General features: G+C 36.9%; 2 protein-coding genes and 1 pseudogene across 2 annotated transcripts; all 3 read left to right on the forward strand.

Moving 5' to 3' along the window:
- The first annotated feature begins 4,871 nt into the window (after positions 1 to 4,871).
- On the forward strand, positions 4,872 to 6,051 carry LOC138143454 (olfactory receptor 13D1-like). The gene has a single exon (XM_069064712.1). It carries the CDS (start codon positions 5,110 to 5,112, stop codon positions 6,049 to 6,051), a length of 942 nt encoding a protein of 313 aa, XP_068920813.1. The 5' UTR covers positions 4,872 to 5,109.
- A 7,186-nt stretch (positions 6,052 to 13,237) lies between these two features.
- On the forward strand, positions 13,238 to 13,741 carry LOC138143461 (chromobox protein homolog 3 pseudogene; annotated as a pseudogene).
- A 6,520-nt stretch (positions 13,742 to 20,261) lies between these two features.
- Positions 20,262 to 21,203, forward strand: LOC138143466 (olfactory receptor 13D1-like). The gene has a single exon (XM_069064735.1). It carries the CDS (start codon positions 20,262 to 20,264, stop codon positions 21,201 to 21,203), a length of 942 nt encoding a protein of 313 aa, XP_068920836.1.
- The last annotated feature ends 2,044 nt before the right edge of the window (positions 21,204 to 23,247 follow it).

Here is a 23,247-nt window from a genome sequence, read left to right on the forward strand (position 1 = left end):
TTAAAAAATTGCTCAAGAGTCAAAGCAAAAAATCAGGGGATAATGAATAAGGGAGTAAATGAGGCAGTTGTTTCCTGACTGCAGAAACATAGTGGCACATTGGACAGAGGGATGAACCAGGAGTAAGGAAGACCTCAGTTCAAATGTGGCCTCTACACTTACTAGCTATGGGACCCTGGGCAAGTGGGTTAAATCTATTTGTCTCAGTTTCTTCATCTGTAAAAGGCAGATAATAACACTTACATCCCAGAGTAGTGAGGAGAGTGTGATAATAAAAAGATATAATATATGTAAGTGCTCTGCAAACCCTAAAGTTGACCAATGTCTCCTGTATCATGAGTCCATCTTCTAGTCTTTTCTAGATTATTTAGTCTCTATAGTTGAGTGAACTTTGTGTTTTTCTTGTGGTCAAAATGGAGAGACACAGGATGGATGATGACAGACCTGGATGGCTTCATAACTGATTGAAGCACTGGACCCTATGAGTGATTATTACTGAACTAACGTCAACTAAAAGGGGGCATCCAGTGTAAAGTTCCCAATCCTTTGCTTTGACTCCAGTAATTTTTTAAATCAATGACTTGTATGCTTATCATATTCATCGATGACACAAATTTGAGACCAAGAACACTAGTTCTGTTGCCTGGATGAATTAGGCTGAATCAGGTGGATAGTTATGGATACTTCCCACTGAATTTAGCAAGATGAAGCTTGAAACTATCTCTATTTTGTTTCATTTATTATGCTATCAATCAAAACAACTTAATAAGTTTGGCTTAATTAGATCTTCTGTTGAAACTTCCCTAAAGCTTTGAAGTTGCTAACTTTCACACAGTTCCTATGTAAATCTTTAAATGACTTCAGGGATTACTAAGATTCTCTGAGGAACACTGAAGGGATGATGGGACGATGAAGAATTTGTATCGAGATTTAATGGCTGATCATTTAGAACTATCTGGGATGCAGAGACTGAGCAGGCATTTGAAGCACAGCTTGAAGATCAGTAGTATTTTCTACATAAATTAATGCCATGCCTTATAATAGAAGTGGTAGCATTCTATCAATCTTGGTCATGTTTCATGGTAATTGTGAATTTTAAGAATAATTAAAAACAGTGGCAGAAGAAAAGTAATGATGTCAAGAGCCCATAGTAAAAGCATTGGTAGCCTCATATAAGACAAATACATAGTCAAAACAGGTGGCCCATGTATTTGTTTGGTGCTCTTTCAAACCACCAAGACATTTCTGGAAATGTGCATAAAGTAGATTCTGTGTTCAAAAAACTGGAAGAGCACCAGCTAAGTAAGGAGGAGAAGGAAGAGAAAGGAGAAAGTGGAGGAAGAAAAGGACAGGAAGGAGGAGTTCTGGATCTCACACTGAGGTAAATTAAAATGGTAGGAACTGTTTTGGGAAGGGTTATTTTCAGAAATGGAAATGCAACTGAGAAGTGGGACTGGATATTGAAAGAAATGTCATGTAAAGTGAGGAAATTTTATTCACTAATACCTAAGGCCCCTCCCAGTTCTAAATCTGAGATCCTATTATCCTGTGTTCTATGAGTTTATGTAAGAGAGATGGGACTAAATCAGGAAACTTGGAGTGGAAGATGAAGATAATTCTGAAGGGAAAATGAACAGAGAAGTAGGAAATTCTCTCTGGGCTTCAGTGTTCTCGGCTATAAAATTATATGCATTCTGAAGTTCCTTCTAGGTTCAACATTCTTTATTGTGAGGTCTTTTGCAGCTCTGACATTGTCTGAAATTCTAAGTTTCATTTTCTAATATCCTTTCTGACTTATGACATACTATATTCTATGCACTAATATTTCTTCAGACTCTAACATTCTATGATTCTGATTCCAAAATTCTCTACTGGTGGATTCAAAACCAAGCATAATTACACCAGAGACTGCTGTCCATGCTTCACAGAGAGACTGATCCTACATCCCTTCCATTTCTCTTTTCAAACGTGTTCAGCAATGTGGCTTATTATCAGAAAGAAAACATTTAAATGTGAAAAATGAGGCCAGAAACTGTTTTGTTTTGGGTATTTTCATCCCCACCACCTAGCACTCTGCCTGGCGTATTTGACTGATTATTTGCATGAACTCTCCTGGTTCTGCTCCTATCTCTTTGAATATACCCTCTTGATCTTTTATTCTGACTTCTCATGTTCTTTTCACACATGATATATTAGTAAACCCCAAGGTAATCTTCATCCCTCTCCCCTGGTAAGGTTGGAAACATGAATCCTCATGGGTAGGGGAACAAACGAGGCTGTGCCCACTGACCAGGGAAATACAGTGGCACATTAGATAGCATACTGAACCTGGAATAAGGAAGCCCCCATTCAAATATGACCTCGTACACTTAACAGCTGTGTGACCCTGGGCAAGTTACTTAATCTCTCTGCTTGTCTCACTTTCTTTATCTGGAAAAGTGGGATAACAACACATACATCCCAGAGTTGTTGTGAGGATAAAAAGACATAATACACATAAAGAGCCCTTCAAGTCTTAAAGTACTACACAAATGCTAATTAGTAGAGGTAATATTATCATTATTATTACTTTATTATTATGGGCCACTACAGAAACCTCAAGAGGCATATTTTTATAGAGAATAAGACATATAACCTCAAAATTCATAAAACATTCTAACTGGATCCCTGCTATCAAACTTTAGATGTGCCCTTAGTGATACAAAGCATTATTTTTATCCACTTCTGATTGACTTCCCATCATATATTCCAAAGTAAATAGTATAACACTTGATTGTTTTTCTTTCATTCGAGTCCCAATTGAACCATCACCCCTTCCCTTTTAACAGATCAAAGACTCTGGGATCTAGTGTTAGAAGGGATTATTTTACAGATGAGAACACTGAGGCCCAGATTGGTTAGTTGACTCCCTCAAGTGAGGAAAATTGAGGGAATTGAGGAGATTAGGAGAGTAAGTGGTTAATTGTGGGAATTGAGTGAATTACACCAACCATCTTGTGACTCAGTTCTGGAGCTAGCTCAGTTTCCTTTCTATTCATTTTGGGTCTAGTCCAACTTCTGTCCCATAAGGAAACTTTATTCAATTGTGTGAATTGGGGAAAAACCATATTATATTGTTTGAACCTAGCCCTGCATAATTGAGAAGCTGGACCACCCCTACCAGCTACTTGGAGACCCTGTAACCTTAACCATAACCTAGGTTATGCTGAACCCAGTCAGATCCAAAGATTGATTCAAGGAGTTTTCTTACAACAGCATGCCTGAAGCAACCCATATGTTTTAATCTGAAAACTTACTTGTATCGCTCAATCAGTTACAGATACTTGGGGAGTGGGATGCCTTTTTTTCTGATTTCAAGGAATTGTGCCTGTTGGCTGTCATTATTTCTCCCAACCTGAAAAGTCCCTAAGCTTTCACCCAATTAGAAATCAGTTCTATTGTTTCCTTTTAATTAATTGGTCTTATTTGATTAATTGTTTTTACTGCATAAAAATGCATCTCCCCCTATATCTGGGGTCTAGGCTTAAGCTTAGGAAGTCTGATTCCACTTTGTTAGGTAACTGGCATGCATTGCATAATACATCGGTATGCTTGGAAGATCAAACCTTTGTTTTCCTTAATCCTTTCATCTTTCAGCCACCATGCTAGGTCACACAGATGGCAAACATCAGAGGTGAGATTTGAACAAAGACCTTCTGACTTGAGAGCCAGTGCTCTTTCCATTGTCCCACACAAGTTCCCATGGCCTTACCTTTCCTACATTACTGACATCAGTTTCATCTGGCCTATGCTGTCTCAACTTCTCCAAACCATTATTGATCTTCATCCATCTTCTCCTTTTCTACATTCCCATTTGCAATAAAAGTTTTATTGATGCTTTGAAAAAACCATGTGGTCACAACCTAATAAATCTGCACCCAATAGAAATTTCTTTTATAACAAAAAAGCTTGTTAAGCCAAAGAAAGCAACATACAGTTCATTTTGGATTAAACATCAGGCAGACAGTCAACTAAAATTTTAGTGCCTATTATCTGAACACTATGATAGGCACTACTCAGAGAAAGGCAGTTTCTTCTCCCAAGGAGTTCATATTCTTGCATATGAGAGAAAATGCAAACAACTATGCATAATGTGTGTGTGTGTGAAAATTGGAGATAATCAATAGGAGAAAGGTATTAGCACTAAAGGAGATCAGACAAAACTTATAAAGAGAGAGGCTTTCAATGAGATTTAAAGGAAACCAAGGAAGTTAAGAGACAGAGATAAGGAGAGAGAGATTCCTAGACATGGGAGAAAGCCAGTAAAAAGAATCAGAAGTTGGAATATCATGTGAGAGGAACAACAAAGAGGCTGGTATCACTGAATCTCAGAGAATTGGGGGTAGGATAAGGTATAAGAAAACCAAAAATCTTGGAAGGGTCTAGGTTACGGAGAGATCACCAGAACATAGACTCTTCAAAGGCAAGGATTGTTTGGGTCTTTGTACGTGCCCATTCCCTAGCATGGTTGCCTTGAATATATCTAATTCATCTTGGATTGTCAAACTCCTAGAAGATATAATATACGTGGTTTGTTTGTTCTTCACCATGTTCTCATCCTTTTTTTTTTTTTTTTTGGCCTTTTGGAGGGCAATTGGGATTAAGTAACTTGCCCAAGGTTACACGGCTATGGCTATTTCTCTCTCTCTCTCTCTCTCTCTCTCTCTCTCTCTCTCTCTCTCTCTCTCCCTCTGTGTGTGTGTGTGTGTGTGTGTGTGTGTGTGTGTGTGTGTTAAGTGTCTGAGGCCAGGACCGAACTCAGGTCCTCCTGAATCTGGGGCTAGTGCTTTACTCACTGCGCCACCTAGCTGTCCCATTTTCTCATTCTTTAGTCTATTGTAATTTAACTTCTCTTCCTACCCTTTTACTAAAATCCCTGTCTAGTACTAAATCCAGTGTACTTGTCAGTGGAAATAAAAGTAAAACAAAAATTGGGAAATGGGTTAAGTTTATAGTTCAAAGTATGAAGCTGATTATGAATATATTACAATTATTCACTATTCCTGTTCATTGCAGTTGCTTTGAGGTGTATTCTTTCTTACACTTTGCAGGTGGCACAGTTAAAATAAGATGGAGAAGGGGAATTACACAGCCGTGACTGAGTTTTTTCTAGTCGGGCTTTCTCATTACCCAGGCCTCCAGATGTTTCTTTATTTCGTGTGCCTGGTGATGTACTTGATGATTTTGTTAGGAAACAGCATGCTGATTATCATCAGCATCCTGGATCCCCACCTTCATACCCCTATGTACTTTTTCCTTGGAAACCTCTCCTTCCTGGATATCTGTTACACATCCTCCTCTATCCCTCAAATGCTGATAACTGTTATGTCCGAGAGAAAATCCATTTCCTTCATTGGATGTGCATTGCAGATGATTCTTTCCCTTGGCTTGGGGTGCACAGAATGCATTCTCCTGGCAGTGATGGCTTTTGACAGATATGTTGCCATCTGTAATCCCTTGAGATACACCATAATAATGAACAATGGACTGTGTATTCAGATGGCAGCTTGGACCTGGATAATAGGGTGTTTTAATACCCTGCTACCCTCTGTGCTTGCCCTGATAAAGCCTTTCTGTGGGAATATCATTGATCACCTTACCTGTGAAATCTTGGCTCTTCTCAAGCTTCTCTGTGGAGACATTTCCATTAATGTTTTACTCCTGACAGTCGGAAGTATTCTCTACTTACTCACTCCTCTGCTACTCATTTTCTTTTCTTATGTCTTCATTCTCTCCACCATCCTGAGGATCAACTCTAGTGAAGGGAGGAAGAAAGCCTTTTCCACCTGTTCAGCCCATCTGACTGTGGTGATCTTATTCTATGGCTCAGCCCTTTTCATGTACATGAAGCCCAAGTCTAAAGACACCAAGATTTTTGATGAGATTTTTGGGTTGTCCTATGGGGTCATCACCCCAATGCTGAACCCCATTATCTACAGTCTGAGGAACAAAGAAGTGAAAGGTGCTGTAGAGAAACTCCTATTGAGAAACCTGTACTTGAAGAGAATGTGACCTGATAGAAGACATATGATGGGTTGGTTTTGTGTCTTGGATGTTGCTCTTTGAATTCAAATATTGCCATTCCTGTTATTAAATACAATATTGTCATGGCAAAATTTAATATGTGAACCCTTCCTTTCCATACAGGGTATATATGTACCTCATTTGAGGCACAATTCCACTCTATAGAGTCTCCTGCCATGGGTCCTCTGCAATTCTGTCTGTTGGACTCATGAGGTTTATAGAAACTTTTGTTAAAATAAATCATAAACACACACCCATTAACAGTGCTCATATACTGGCAATTAGAAAAACGATAGACAAAAGATTGTAAGACTCAAGCTTCTGACCTGGGATCAATAGTATGCCAAGACTAAGAAGCTGTTATCAGATGAATCAGTGTGTTGTACTTGTTGAATATCCTTGTTGAATATTGTTCCCCCCAATACAGCTAAGTAAACCTCATTTGGTTAACTCCCCTCCCAAAAAGAAAGAAAAATGATGCTTGTAGTTGCCCAATTTTAGATTTAGAAGAATTAGTCTAAGTTGTTATTAAAATCCAAGAACTTTTTGGAAAGTATTATAGAATATATCTATGCATTCATGTATATGCTCAACACATTTATGAAGACTTAAATTATATAAAAGATAAGTGGACATAAATTAAATGGTCCCTGGGTTCAAGAAGTTACAGTATTATAGGAATTGACGAATCACTGAATCTCAGATTTGGAAGGAATCTCAATGGTCTTCTGGTACAATTCATGAATCCAATCTATATCCAGCATCCAAATTTCACATAGGAGATTCACTACCTTGAGACAATCAATACCATTTTGGCATCTTTAATTGTAAGGGAATTTTCTCTACATCAAGCCTGTGTAACTCTCCAAAACTTCCAGATGTTGCTCTTAGTTTTATGTGCCTGGCATATGGTAAAGACTTATACACTTTATTTTTGTCTTAATTCTTCTAAATAGGGAGAAGTAGAACAAATCCAATCCTTCATACATAGGATAGCCCTTCAATATCATGTTACCTCTAATTCTTCTTAGCTACATATCCTCATTTCTTTCAATCAATTCCAATATGGTAAAAATTCCAAACCCTTCATCTTAGTTTCCCTTCCCTTTACACTTTGTAACTTATCAACCTCTCTTCTAAAATATGCTATGCACAATTTAATATTACAGAGACAGTATGAGAAGAGATGAATATCCTAACATTATAACCTCTCCATTCATGGCATTATACCTCTCTGAATGAATACTAAAATCTTCATGACTTATTTAGTTATTGTATAACATTAGTAATGTTTGTAGTTCACTGAAATTCATAGACCTTTTTGGATAGATTTCAATGCAGTAATAACATGGGAACATTGAGAACTTGTGAAGGGGAATTTTGGAACCCAGTGATTTTATATTTTTTCCCATTAAGTTTCATATTAGATTCATCTCATTATCACCATTTCTATGAGAAATAGCAAAAACAATCTATTGCCCTTTGCCCATTTATTCACTTTATCATTGCTTTATACCAAAAGTCCCTTCCTTGGCCTCTAGTCTCCCAAGAAGATATTTTGTCTCTCCCAAGAAGATATAAAGTCCTTGAAGGCAGGAACAGTTTCACTTTTGTATTTATATCCCATAGACTAACAAGTGCCTTGTATGTAGTAGGCACTTAATAAATGCTTATTAAATTATTGAGGTTTTCAGGAGGAATAAGACCAGTAAACAAGGAAAAAAAACCAGAACTACTTGAACCTGTTAGAAATTTTCTAGGAGAGGAAATTTGTTGAATCGGCAATTTTTCTGCAGAGAATTAGTGAGACTTCCTACAATTTTCAAGTTTAATTTCACAAAAGTTGGAATCCCAGTTGGAAAATGTAGCTACTATTACCATATTGGAACAACAGATATTGAGTAAATTCTTTTGAGGAATTTGCCTCTTTCACATAGCTAATGCATATTTATTGTATTTGTTATTTTAGTTTTATCCAATTTAAATTACAAAGAAGTACAGACTTGTTGGATTTCTAAATTACTATAGGATAGATACTATATTTGAAATAAAACTACAAAAATTACTTTTAAAATTCATATTACCTTCAGTACAATATCTTTCCTGATCCCGTAAACTGTTCTCACTATTTTGCACTTAGCTATTTATTTATTTTGTATTTAGACTTTATGTATTTATTCTAAATAGGCCTTTGAAGGCAAACATCTCACCCTATAGAATGTAGGTTCCTTGAAATCAGACATATTTTTCTTTTATTTTTCCTTTGTGTACTCAGTAACTAGCACAATACATATCCCTTAGTAGAACTTGATAAGTGTTTGGTGCTGATTATTTGGGAATGCCTCTAGCAGGAAATCTTAGTGGGAAGGGGAAGTAACTATTATTCCTGTATATTTGATCTTTGTTGTGGATCATAAGTGATAGACAGTTTGACACACCTTTGCAACTTGGTGACTTTTGAGTGCAATCAACATGAAATGACTCAATAAAAGGGTTGTGTATACAGTATTTATCTGAATAACTCAATTGAATGAATGTTATGATTGGCGACAAATGTTTGTTTCATGTAATATATGTTGATTGTTTATATTTTGTTTTGTGTTTTGTGCTACAAGTTCATAAATTCTCATTATTTTTGGAAAGCTTATGAAGTTGTGTTATCATTGGTTGAAAAAAGATTTTAACAATATTATTCAAATCTGAAAATATATAGGCATGTATTTGTGTCTTTAAGTATATCAATATATCTATCTATAACTATTATTCATTTCTATACATATGCATGCATACATACATACATACACACATCAATCACCTCCATGTAAAAGTAATCACTTGTTATATGAGATCTCCTCCACTGAATTATGAACTAATTATGAAAAAGACCTAGGTACCTCTGTTGAATCAATCAATCAACAGCATCTAGAAAGGTACAACAGGAAGTATATTCTATTTGCTTGATGAAACTTAGTTATGATTTCTGGAATTGTATAAAACCAGCAAGTTAGTTTGGACTTTGAGATTTGAGTATCTAGCAGTTTGGTGATAGGACATCTATTCCAACTATTCCTTAAGAAAAGTCACTTGGGGCAGGGGGAGGGAGGGAAGCCTATGTTATTGACCTTGGTCTTAGTTTCTGTTTCTTTCCCTTCTCCACCTTTATTATTTGACCAAAGAAGGGTCTTGTGAACTTCAGAGGGCTGGGATATTGGATTTTTCTTTGGTTTCCTAGTGTTCCCAGAATAGCAGTGATTAGTGATATTGTCTGCATTGGAAACCAAAGACAAATTAGACACAAATTAGGAGAGGCAACTTTACAACTCTACAAAGAGCCCTGCAGAAAAGCTTCGACTAATGGGAATCATGCCTATGGGAATTTCATGAATTTCCCTCACTAAGGGGAAAGAAAAGTTTCAACCAGGACCTATAAGTTATCCCTTTGTTATCACATGTACTCACTAAACTTGAGTCCATTTTTCCCTGGACTCTGTAATTATTTGTGGGAAAGTGTGTCAAAGACTAGATAGGGGTGGGGGAGCAGAGAACATATAAAAGGAGACTTTTTTGCCACTCTTCTTACTATACCACTTTAATACATATCCCATTTCTAAAAGCTGTTAAAGTTTTGCTGACTGATGATATCAGCTTATTGTCATAGGAGAAAGTAGACCTTTGAGAACTTATTCACCAAACTATTATAAAACTACCTTCAAACCCCTCAGGACTAGTCCTAAAAACCTGAGGGCAAAAGTAGTCAGTTACTCTCTGTAGAATGTTTGCCGTTATGAACGAAGCACTAACTTCAGAGCTTCAACATATATATATAATATTTGGAATTTAACCTTCTCTGAGAATCTACTATAATGACTGGTTTACTTACTAAAGCAACATTCCAGATTGTTTCAGAATAATACACATTCCCCTACTTGCCAATGTCTTTCTAAAACTGTGGTGCCCAAAACCGTACTCCAGAGTCCAACAGAGTACAGAGGGACAGTAACTGCCTTGTTCCTAGAAGCTATGTCTCTCTTAATGCAGCTCCAAATATTATTGGAGGGTTCTGTGGGGTTTTTGGGACAACATTTACTCATACTAGTCTTTTAGTCTGCTAAACATCCCAGATCATTTTTATGCCTCCTCCTTCTCCTCCTATTCCTTGTAATTGTAAAGTTGAGTTTTAAAACTCAAATATAAGACTTAATATAGCCCCTGGCACAAAATGGATCATTAGTAAATACTTGTTGGCTTGACTATTTACCTATCACCATTGGATTTCTTCTTATTAGACCTGTATTGCTCTAAACTTTGAAGTTCCTTATGGATCCTGCTTCTTGGACCCTCCATGTCAGTTATTCTACCCCCTTTGTATCATCTACAGATCTGATGTGGATATATCCTTACCTTTATATACTGTAGAGAAGATGTAAATCTGCATTGTTTTAGGCAGTTCCCTGTAACACGAAATCACAGGTCCAATCACAATCCCTATCCTAATTTTTTGTCTTATTTCTATCTTTGCTGCATTTATTTTAAAACCTAATTTGGTTTGTGAGTTCCCTGAGTATTCATATCCATCTCTTCAGACAATTACTATTTTCTTCTCATTGCAGTTATTTTCCTTTGTGCCTTCAGAATTTCCTATATCACCTAGGATAATTTCACCCATGAAATCCTGCCTATCATTCCTCTGGATTCCTCTTTCTAAAATTATGTCCAGACTGTACCCAGTTTTCTGTTCCTACCCTGTCACAAATTTTAGGATCAAGTGGTCTCTTCTTCCCAGGGTTCCCACCATTTCTACCTTAACAACAGTGCTTCCCTGACAGTGAGAGTCAGATACAGAACATAATTTAATTCTTGATGGTTTCTTGAAATGTTGACAGATAAAATTGCCATTAATGCAAGCCAAAAAGTTACTATAGAGAGGGGAAGCTCAAAAAGATGTGTGGTTATTTGAAGATCCCATAACTACTTCTATGTTTCATACTTCTACGATGGTCCATGAACCAGGTTTATGGTGTGTTTCCTAAACAATTCACCCATTTCCTCTTTTTGTTCCAGGGTCCTGTAGTACACTCTAATTACTAAATCACTTCTGTTCCTCCTTTCATTGATCTTCATATAAGTGTACTCCAAAATGCTTTTCTTTTATGGTTTTCTGAATTTTCCAACATCTCAGAAGATTGCGAAAGTATAAAAAATGTTAGATGATGTATTTCAGGACATAACTAAAGAAAATTTACAAATACATACTACTACAAGAATCAACAATGGAGATAAAACATAATACAATCGCAAAGAAAAATCCCAACTTTGATTCCCTTACACATATGTTGTTGTTTGTCCTTCATTTTTTAAGAGGACCAGTGACATCCTGGGGGTGATAACTTGACTCACATGTGAATTGTATATAAGTGAGGCAGAGTTATGTAGAGTGATCAGCATCCCTTTCTTTTCCAGAGCCATCAAAGTCCAGTGGCAAGACAAAAGTCAAGACAACTCATGCTGGCCCGAGATGCAGTGGCATTTTTTATGTCTGGTCAAGTTCAAAGCACTCCATATCACCTGCTTTAGTTGTCTTCATGGTTGTTGGAAAAAAGTTGTTCTCATCTAATCATTCTTCTGGTAGCAGTCTTCTTATGCTTGGAGGTAGACATCCTGCTAACTCACCGCCAGATTTGAAGAGAGCCAGTTACCCTTAACATAATTGTAAAAATATGGAATTATAGCCACATAAAATATTTCTCAAATAACAAAAAAAAGTAAAAAGGAAAGAAAGTAACAATCCTAGAATGATATTCTACGATTATCTTTATTTTATACTTAAGGAAACTGAAGGAAAAAGGAACATAATCACTCCAGGAGGTAATTATTATCATCCCCATTTTACCATTGACGGGACTAAGATAGAAAAAGTTTGAATGACTTGCCCAGGAATTCAATGGTAGAAAGTATCCAAGACCAGATTGGAATTCGGGTCTTCCTGACTTCAGGCCCAGTGGTCTATCTACTGCACTACTTAGCTGCATCTACATCCCTTAATGTACTAAGTCTGAGATTAGCACTCTTGGTATAGGGGAATCACAGAAGTGGCTAGCTATTTAAAGAAGAGCCTAAGATGGAACCTGGTGACCAGGAACTGTATTCAGCATTCCATTCCTCCTGTGATTATAGATGACTATCATTGTCTATGCTGTTGAAAAAAGTTAACTGGATAGTGTTGAGAAAACCTCTTTCTCATTTACTTTGTATGAAGGAGAAGATGGGAGACAAGAGATTGATGGAAACTATAGATACAACCTTATCACAGACCAAACTTAACATCTAAAAAATTTAAGTAAATGCTTAAAAGTTGTGAAAGTGATTCTCAGCCTCCAATGAAAAAATCATGAAAATATACAAATACATTTTAGAAAAAAAAATTATTGATTTCAGAATGCCCTACTTGACAAATAATCAAAAAGATGCAAATTTAAACAACTTTGAGATGTCACCTAATACCTATCAAATTTACAGAAATCCCTAAAGTAAATGAAACTCAAATTAGGCAGAATTGTTGATGAACAGGTTACACTTGTTCACTTACAAACTTGTAGAATCTTTTTGAGAACAACTTGGGAGGACAAAGAAAAAAATTACAAATGATCATATTCTTAGAACAACAAATAAATCTAATGTTGGGAATATATTCTGAGTTATTACATTTTTAAAAGAGCTATCTGTTTAAAGATTTTCAAATTAGTAATGGGAAGCAGAAACAAACTAAATTTCCAAGAGTAGAGGAAAGGTTAAGTAATGTGTAAATTTGTGTGGCAGAATACAATACAATTAACACAGACAAAAGTGAGGAATAGAAGGAAATTCAGAAAGATCTTTGTGAACTAATGCAAAGAGGAAAAAAACAACAGAATGGATATACTTTAACTATTACAGTATGAGAAAAAGCGTTAGTGACAATGAATGGAAAAGTAAAGGATGTTGAGGTAATGACTAAAATATTGTTATGATATCTGATGGGGAGGAATTGATTAAAATATCATTATTAGCCCCACCCACACCAGCCCGAGCCTGATCGGCTGGGCCCTCCTCGCCCCCAATCCAGTCCTCCTTTCCTGGGACCGCACGGCGGCCCAAGACATAAAAGCTCTTCACGTCTGCAATTAAAAAAAAAATAATGCCCTCCAATAAAACTACATTGCAAAAGATGGGGGAAAAAAACAGAATGGCTAGAGTAAGAAAGTGGAAGGGGCGGAGCCCAAAGAGTTTGTGGTGGAGAAGGTGTTGGACCTGCGAGTGGTGAACTGGAAAGTGGAGAACTTCTTAAAATGGAAAGGATTCACAGATGCCGACAACACGTGGGAGGCTGAGGAAAACTTGGATTGTCCAAAGTTAATTGAAGCCTTTCTAAATTCTCAGAAGGCTGGGAAAGAGAAGGATGGAGCCAAGAGGAAGTCTCTGTCCGTCATTGAGTCTGACGACAGCAAGTCAAAGAGGAAGCACGAGCCGCAGGGCTTTGCCGGGGGACAGCAGTGGAGAGCTGATGTTTCTCGTGAAGTGGAAAGATGAGGCTGACTTGGTGCTGGCCAAAGAAGCAAATATGAAATGTCCTCAAATAGTCATTGCCTTTAACGAGAAGCGACTGACCTGGCACTCCTGTCCCGAAGATGAAGAACAATAATCATTTATGTTGCTTTTAATATATGTGTGTGCGTATGTGTGTGTATATGTATATGTATACACACAAATATATGTATATATGTATATGACAAAATCTGGATATCGACTCCATTCTTTGATTTGTTAGCAGTGTGAGCTATAGAACTGAGTTGGGTAGGTTTTTGGTTTAGTTTGGTTTGGTTTTCGTTTGGGCTGGTTTTTATTTTGCATCAACAGCACTGCATTTGCTTAACATTTATCACAGAAGAAAGCATTTGATACTATGGAATTAACTTCTTCCATAGTAGAGAAAAACTAATACCTTCTGTAGTCACTACTCTAAATCCTAAGAAATGTTTAGCCCCCTTGTATGCCTAAGGTTAGCTGTCAGAGACAAATGTTGTGTCAGCCTAGAAATCTGACATTCACTTGAAACCCAGCTTACTAATAAAAGCTACATTTTACACCTAGAAATAATAAATTCATTGAAAGGTCACAGTAGGCAGTCATTTCCCATTATTGCTCAGTTCTAGGGAGCTGAAAACCCTGTTCTTCCTGGCTGGCAGAAAAAGTGCTGCCTTCACTTTTCCAAACACTGTTTTTGAACAGAATGATTTTGTAGGCAATTTGCAACCTTGCTGGAGTGTTCACGGTAATGTAGCACTCAGTGTCTGGGCCCTATTAAGGTGGTGGTGAGCATCGTCCCTGTGGATGCAAAGGACAACTCCATATTTATTATCTGAAAGTGATCCTCTCCCCACAGCGCGTTGGTCATATCTGGCTAGACGAAAGCCGAGACTTGTGGAATAAAATCCATGCTTGTTGGCAGCCTCCCCACAGATCAGACATGTTGATCGTTGATGTTGCCCAATCCTACGTTAGAAACGTATGGGTAAATGCTGCCGGAACTTGTTTGAACATTTACTTGAAATGTTAAAATAGAACTGTTTTGGCCATGATTTAAAAAAAAAAGAGAAAAACTTGGACTTCCTGCTTCAGAAAGTAGGGGTGTAGCATCTTCTTTTACTAAACAAAGGCTCCTCTCTTAATCATGTAGTAACACATACACTCCCATCTGCTGGAACATACATATTCTGCACAAAGGGCAGGCATTTGGGGAGGGGGGGGAGGATGGCGGGGTCCTAACTATGGGCATAAATGGGGAAGCAGATGTACCCATGTTAGGCAGCCTTCTTTACTCTTGATGTGCATGTTTTTCCTTCTTTATCCCAACCCATCTCTTCAAAATGTAGGACTAGCCTTTCGAGTATTTGGGCACTTGGCTCCACAGGAGTCAGGCAAAAAATTAAATAACTTTGTAGTCATTGGAATATTATACAACTGTATATTGTTTACTTTATTGTAAATACTGGTGAACAGTGGTCAATATATAGTTTTATATTCTTTCTTTTAAAATACATACATATGTATAATTACTAAGAAAATTGTGGATGGTGTTGGTGTCTGGTTTTATTTTTTAATAAAAATTTTATTTATTTTTAACAGTAAAACCATGGGATTAAGGAATCATCACAGTATCAGCACCCTCCAGCCCACAAATCCTACTTCTAGTTCAGCCTTTAGTCATTATCCAGGGAAGCAACTTCTGTGGAGAGGAATTAGCCATCCCTACCTGCCACTGTCAACTGGCACTCAAGAGGTTGGCAAGCCAGTGTAATTGCATCAACAAGACACCCTGGGGAGAGACAGAAAGTTGCATGTTCTAGGCAGGCCAGTTGCCACCACCACCACTTAGAGCACCATCTTCCCTCAGAGCTCTATGGAAACAAATCAGGACCCTTCACCCAGAATCTTGGGAACTCTCCATCCAAGTTCTCTCTGCCATCATCCTGAGAAGCAGTGCCTATGGAGATACAGCCTGGAAATTGCTATCTGCAGGTGCTACAGCTACATCTATTGAAGACACAGAAAATAAAAGTTCTTGTCCCCAGAGGATTTTGTACTGTCAGTTTGTTGAACATCAGAAACTGATATAATTTTATCAGTGGAAATGATATTAAAGAAGCATCCGTTAGCTTTATCATTACATACTGAGGACCATGGGATTTTCCCATATAACTTCTCTATGTTTTGTCTTCCCTATTAGAATATTAGTTTCTTGAGAGCAAGGAATATCTTATTTTTTTTTGTTTTTCCAAACATCACCATGTTTTGCACATAGTAAACCCTTCATAAATGTGTTATTCATTCACTCATTTATCTAGTCCATAAGAATTTTTTGGATCTCATCTCTGTAACTGTACATATCATCTCTTTCTCTCAAGTCTACATAATTAACATGTGTGTATATGTGCTTATCACATTTGATAAGCACACAAATCACTTATACAAATTTTGAAGGACACAGGGCCAAAAACAGATCTTTGGTGTCTCCTAGACTCCACCTGACTGGCTAACATCAGTATGGTATTCACTACTCATTGGGTCCAGTCCTTTAATCAGTTCTAAATTCTTCTAATTGTACTCATACAGTCCACATCTCTCCATTTTGTCCTCATGAAAACTATTTCACCCATAACTATAGATGGCCAAATTCTGTTCTTGCCTGGAAGCTGGACTCCTACGACATTCTTGTTGTATATGCTAATTGTGTGTTAGTTTAGAGCTATTGAGAAGTAGGTCAACATAAGAAAATAATAGTAAGTTTGAATTAGTCTTCTCTAGCTAACAACACTCAGAGATGTAAGAGAGATGTGGGGGATTTCTGCTCAGTCGTACATAATTGTGTCATTCCACTTATTTGGCAAGAAGAAATTTGAAATTGTTTTCCTCTTTGCACTTGATTTGTTGTGTCATCAATTAAAGCCACTTAATAAGTTTGATATAATTAGATGGTTACAACATCCCTAAAGCTTTGAAAGTTGTTAACTTCCACACAGTTCTGTATAAAGATTTAAATGACTTCAGGGATTTAAAAGATCCCCTGAGGAACAATTTTGGGAAGATTGTGGAGATGGAGAGTTAAACTGGCATCCAGATCCAGTGGCTGATCATTTGGAACCACCCATGGTTAACAGGTGATCACAGGCATTTACTGTAGAACTAGAAATATAGTGCTTCCCTCTATTCAAAATAATGTCATGGTCTTAGAGTGGAGAGGGAAATATTCTCTCAAGCCAGGCAATATTTCATAAAAATTTATGAATAAAGAAGACAAATAGCATAGGAACAAAAGTAATTATGTAAAATAGCTTAAGGAAAACCAATTTTAGCCATAAAGAAAGCCAGTAGATAGGCCAGGCAGGGATAATAATTGATTTAGTGCTCCCTCAAACCATGAAGACATACTAGAAAGTATGCTTAAAGTAGTTTTTGTTCAAAAACAGAAAGAACGGAGTGGAGAGGAGGAGAGGAGCAGCTCTACATTTCAAACTTAGAGGTAAATAAAAATGTGGGAAGGGTCATTTCCAGAGATACTAGTGGAAATAGGAGCTTTGGACAGGCCTTTGGCAAGAAATATTGAAAATAAGTCACGTAAAATGAGAAAATTGGACTCAATTATTTTTGGAGACCTCTCATCTCTAAATCGATGATTCTAAAATCTTATGTAGGACATGCGGGACCAGCTGAGGAAACATGTAATGGAAGCTCCAATTCAAATGGAAGCAATTCCAAACATAAAACAGAACAAAACAAAGCTAGACAAAACAGAGACATTTGATAGCTGGGGTAGGAAGGAATTATTTCTGATTGTTGGCATTTCTAAATTCTCTGGCTCATGCCTGACCACAGTCTCAGAGTGCTCTTTGTCATTCCCCATCAAATTGTTGAGATTAGCTTTTGAGTCACTTTTAGATGTTTTCACATATCTAAGGTTGCTTTCTGTTTCAGCATTCTATATTCTAAAACAGAAGTTCTGAATTTTTTGTTGCTTTTTGGAGGGAAATTAGGGTTAAGTGACTTGCCCAAGGTCACACAGCTAGTTTTTGTGTTACCGTGTCTGAGGCTAGATTTGAACTCAGGTCCTCCTGACTCCAGGGCTGGTAAGCTATTCACTGCACCACCTAGCCACCCCCAGTTCTGAACTTTTTAATGTCATGGACACTTTAGGAGTCAGATAAAGCCTACGAATCCCTTCTCAGAATAATTTTCTTAAATGCATAAAATTAAAAAAAACAAATTATATTGAAATATTGCTATCAGATATCTTTTACAAAGACAAGTTGACAACTTAGGTTAAGATCCCTTGAAAAAAGTACCCCTTTACTTGAAGCTATTCTATTTTGTTTTCCGTATTCCAAGTTATTTTTCTACATCCTTATTTTTTCAAAGATTTTTTTCTGCCCCACCATTCAGTGTTGTCTTCTAATATCTTTGCAAACTCTATCATATTTAATTCTATGTTCCAGTTCTAGCAATCTATAGACCTATGGTTCTAAATACACTACTCTTAGACAGGAGTAGCTAAAGGGAGATCACTGTACGTATCTGAAAGAGAAAAATTATTTATACTCCTTATTTATTTATGTCCTCAAAATATTCAATGATGTTATTGAATATGTAAACTAGATAATATGTAGAGATTTAGAGCATATTACTCTATTCTTTGCCTTTATATAAACCAAAGACTAACAATGACTGGTACATAGCAGTAAAGCCTTGGTGATCAATTGCATATACTCTCATGATGCTACCACAACCTCTCTTTTTGAAATTTCCTCTCCATCCATTTTTCTGAATTCTCATATTCTTTCTGTTCCTTCTAGCTGAGTGTCCTCCAAAGATGACCCTTTAGCAGAAAAACTACTCTCTATATACTTTTTCATCTGGTGAGGTGGGGTTGTATGCATCCTCATAGAGAAGTTTATAAATGAGACTGCCTAAATAAGAAAAGTTACTAGTAACTAATATAATAATATAATAACTAATGATGCATAACTATATGTCAAGAGGTATAGTTTCTAGAGCATTAACATCAACATGACAAAATCAAGCTGATTGGATAATCTCTAAACTTAGTATCAAACTACAAATGGTCCCTTGCTGGAAAACAATGTTCCTTTTATTTTGCCATAAGAGATGATGAATATGAAGAATTCAGAGAAACTTGGAAAGACTTGTATAAACTGATAGGTCAAGTAAGCAGAATTAAGAGAACAAGTTATCTTTCCATCTTCGGATGCCTACTCTTCAACTAATATTTTACTGTTTTATTAAAGACTTCAACTTCACAACCACCTCTGAGCAGATAATATACTAAGATCATTTATCTAAAACTTAAAAGAATCACAGAGGCAATCTTGTTCTAAAGTTGAGGAAACTGAGACCCAGGGAAAGTGAGTGGATTATTGTGTCGTGAAAATTGCAAAAATCAGAGCAGGGGTTTAAATGCTGGTCCCCTGAGTGTAGACCTAATGGTCTTTCCACTGTACCATTCTCCTTCTTATGTCCTTTCTTTCCAACCTTACTGAAACCACTTTCTTCTAATGGATACTACTTCAAGGTAGCTAGGTGGCATAATGGAGAGAGAGCCAGGTCTGGGAGAAGACTCATCTTCCTGAATTAAAATCTGACCTCAGACACTTACTAGCTGTGTGGCTCTGGTAAAGTCACTTAATCCTGTTTGCCTCAGTTTTCTCATTTGTAAAATGATTCAGAACAGGAAATGGCAAACCACTCCAGTATCTCTACCAAGAAAATCCCAAATGGGGCCATGAAGAGTCAGACGTGACTGAAATGACTCAATAATAACAACAATACTGCTTTCAAGTCCTCCTTTCTCCATTATATACTCTAACCTTTTAGCTGTCTTCATCTATATTGCCCTTTTCTAGATGAATTTTGATGAATGCTTTACTTATACTTTTTAAAATAATAATTTCACTTCCTAATAAGCCCTCACTTCATAGAAAATGTTCTTACATAAGATAAGCAAAATATATATAGGATAAGCAAAATAAACCAGCAAAAGTCCACGTCCAGTCACACATCTCATTCCACTTCTATAGACTTCCACTGATCTGCCCAAAGGAAGAATATGTATGTTTCATTGTCAGTATTCTGAGGTTGGAATTGGGCAATCGCACTGACCAGGTTTTTTTTTTTTAATTTTCTGTCTTGTTTTTCTTTCCATCATTAAGGTCCTTTGGTAATTTGTTCTCTTAATCCTGTTTGCTTCACACAACATCAGTTCATACGAGTCTTCCCAAGTTTCTCTGCATTCTTCATATTCATTACCTCTTATGGCAAAAATGATCCTCCATTACACTTATGTGCTGCAGGTAATTCTATCTTTTTCAGGTGGTGAGGGCTGACTTTGTTGTTGTTACTCTCACATGAAAATTTTGTTAGAAATATTAACGATCACATTTGCATCAGGTTGCATGCACATTTTTCTTATTTTCCTAATTTTTACCTTCATGAATATATTTAAAAACCTATAACAGAATGAAAGAAAAATATCAATATTGAAAAAAGAAATAGTTAAAATATGAAGCTAATCAGAAATGTGTTACTATTCGTTCCAGTTGCTTTGAGGTGTGTCCTTTCCTAAATTCTGAAGTTGGCACAGCTAAAATAACATGAACAAGGGGAATTATACAGCTGTGACCGAGTTTTTTCTAGTAGGACTTTCTCAGTACCCAGGCCTTCTGCTAGCTCTTTATGTGCTCTGCCTGGTGATGTACCTGGTGATCCTATTGGGAAACAGCATCCTCATCATCATCAGCATCCTGGATCCCCGCCTTCACACCCCTATGTATTTTTTCCTTGGGAACCTGTCTTTTTTGGACATCTGTTACACATCCTCCTCTATCCCTCAAATGCTAATAAATGTTATGTCTGAGAGAAAGTCTATTTCCTTCATTGGATGTGCCCTACAGATGGTTATTTCTCTTGGACTGGGGTGCACAGAGTGCATTCTCCTGGCAGTGATGGCCTATGACAGGTATGTCGCCATCTGCAATCCCTTAAGATACACCATCATCATGAACAAGGGACTCTGTGCACACATGGCTGCTTGGACCTGGATATCAGGGTTTCTGGTCTCTCTGGTACAAACTCTGCTTGCCCTTATAAAGCCTTTCTGTGGGAATATCATTGATCATCTTACTTGTGAAATCCTGGCCCTTCTCAAGCTTCTCTGTGGAGACATCTCCCTCAATGTGTTTATCATGACAGTTGCAAGTATTATTATTTTGATTACTCCTCTGCTGCTCATTTTCTTCTCCTATATCTTCATCATCTCAACAATCCTGAGGATCAATTCTAGTGAAGGGAGGAAGAAAGCCTTTTCCACCTGCTCAGCCCATTTGACTGTGGTTATCTTGTTCTATGGCTCAGCCCTTTTCATGTACATGAAGCCCAAGTCCAAGGACACTAAGACATCTGATGAGCTTATCGGGATGTCCTATGGGGTCATCACTCCAATGATGAATCCCATTATCTACAGTCTGAGGAACAAGGAGGTGAAAGATGCTGTGGAGAAATTCCTCATTAGAAATCTTTACTTAAAGAGAATGTGAAATTCTTTAAGGTTTGCAGTAGGTTTATATTTTGTCTTAGATAGTGTGCTTGGTATTCAATAATAACATTACTCTCCCTAGTGTCAAGTGTATTACTGTGGATGGAAAGCTTAATGTAGTGATTTTCCTTCTTTCCATACAGGGTATTCATCTATAACATTCGAGACACAGTCCCTCTCCCTAGGTCTCTTGCTGTATGTCCTCTGCAGGTCTGTCTCTTGGCCTCATGTAGTTTACAAAACTTTTTGTTACAATAAATCATATATAGACACAGAAATTGATTGCTCATAGGTGTATAACTAAAAAAAATCACATTTCTGTTTGGTTTCAGCAAAATATTTTGCTACAATAAAGAAACTGTTTAGGTAAGACTATAAGCTGTATTAACATATTCATTCAAACATTCAGCACACATACATTAAACACCCATAGTATATACTACATTGTGATAAATTAGTAGAGATACAGGAAGTTAAAAACATACAAGTTTTTTGTTCTCACAAAAGCTACTCTATAATGGAAATAGAAATTTTCTATAATAGAAATTTGTAAAAATGGAAGATTTAGAGAGGGCCTCAGAGATTTTCTTGACCAAATTATATCTGACCAAAAATCCAGCCTATATTATCTCCAACAAATGGTCATCCAACCTCATGTGAAGGATAATTCACAGCTCCAGCACCTAACATAGTGCCTGGTAAATAGCAGACCCTTTAAGGTGGTGCAGTGGATAGACTTCTGGACCAGGAATCAAGAAGACCTGGGTATAAATATAGCCTCAGACACTTATAAGCTGTGTGACCCTGGGCAAATCACTTTTGCTTTGTTTACCTCAGTTTCTCCAACTATAAAATGGGGACCCTAGAGAAGGAACTGGCAAACCACTATAGTATCTTTGCCAAGAAAACATAAAAATGGGGTCATAGGAACAGCTCGATGGTGCAGTGAATAGAACACTGGCCCTGGAGTCAAGAAGACCTGAGTTCATATCCAGCCTCAGACACTTGACACTTACTAGCTGTGTGGCCTTGGGCAAGTCACAACCCCAATTGTCTTGCCTTTCCCCTCAAAAAAATTGGATCATGAAGAGTTGAACATGACTAAACAACTTAACAATAGCAACAATTAATGGGGGAGATGAAGCCATTGAACCAAGCTTTGCTTTTTTAAGAACCAGAACAATTTGTGTATTTTGGAAATGAACAATAATGCAAAACTTTTGTTGAAAAATCAATTTATCTATGGGAATTTGGGGAGACATAATCATTTTCAAGATAAACTTCACAGATTTTGCCATCCTTATGTGGACTTTAGAAAATCAATTGGCATCATCATATTGGAGCACCAAGTACTGAGTACATGTATTTAAGGAATGTGTTCTCTTCCTCGGGAAAATGATTCATTCGATGTTATATTTAATATTTTAGGTAAATTGGACTTGATGAATTTCAGAATAAGAATGGATGAAAATCAGATTTTAGTTAAATAAATATGGAATTATTTTCATATTTCCAACGTATTTCTAATAACCACCACCTTGCTAATGATCTCAATACTACCTGCATTTACCTACTTTTATAATTTAAAACAATTTTAGGACGTCTTTTATTTCTCCCTATTGGATTTCATCTTACTAGACTCAGTGTAATACTCTAAGTCAATGGAATTGTTTTGTAACCTTGCTCTGTCATTTGGGTCAATTATCCTTCACAGTTTAGTGCCCCTTTCAAATTTGGTGAATGTGCCAAGTATGCCTTTATTTAAATCATTGATAAAAGTGTATTAAAAGGGGATAAATCATTTGAACAGTCTCCTGAGACCTCTTGCCAAGTTGATATTGGACTATTAACAGCTCCCATTGAATATGGCTATTCTACCAGTTCTAAATCTATCTAGTTGGAATTATCACTTCATGTATATCTTATCACGAGAATAGTGGGAAGTAATTTATAAAATTTTTTGCTATAGTTTAGGCAAAATATTTTCATAGTATTCTTCTGATCAAAAAGTTGTATCAAAATAGAAAGCAAAGTTGCTCTGACAT

This window comes from Petaurus breviceps, unplaced genomic scaffold (assembly GCF_028583685.1).
Source record: "Petaurus breviceps papuanus isolate PSGF00001 unplaced genomic scaffold, PetGlider_PUasm1.0 138, whole genome shotgun sequence".
Taxonomy (NCBI): Eukaryota; Metazoa; Chordata; class Mammalia; order Diprotodontia; family Petauridae; genus Petaurus; species Petaurus breviceps.

Excerpts from the sequence above, each read along its gene's own strand:
- LOC138143466 (XM_069064735.1), top strand. The coding sequence starts at position 20,262 with ATGAACAAGGGGAATTATACAGCTGTGACCGAGTTTTTTCTAGTAGGA.
- LOC138143454 (XM_069064712.1), top strand. The coding sequence starts at position 5,110 with ATGGAGAAGGGGAATTACACAGCCGTGACTGAGTTTTTTCTAGTCGGG.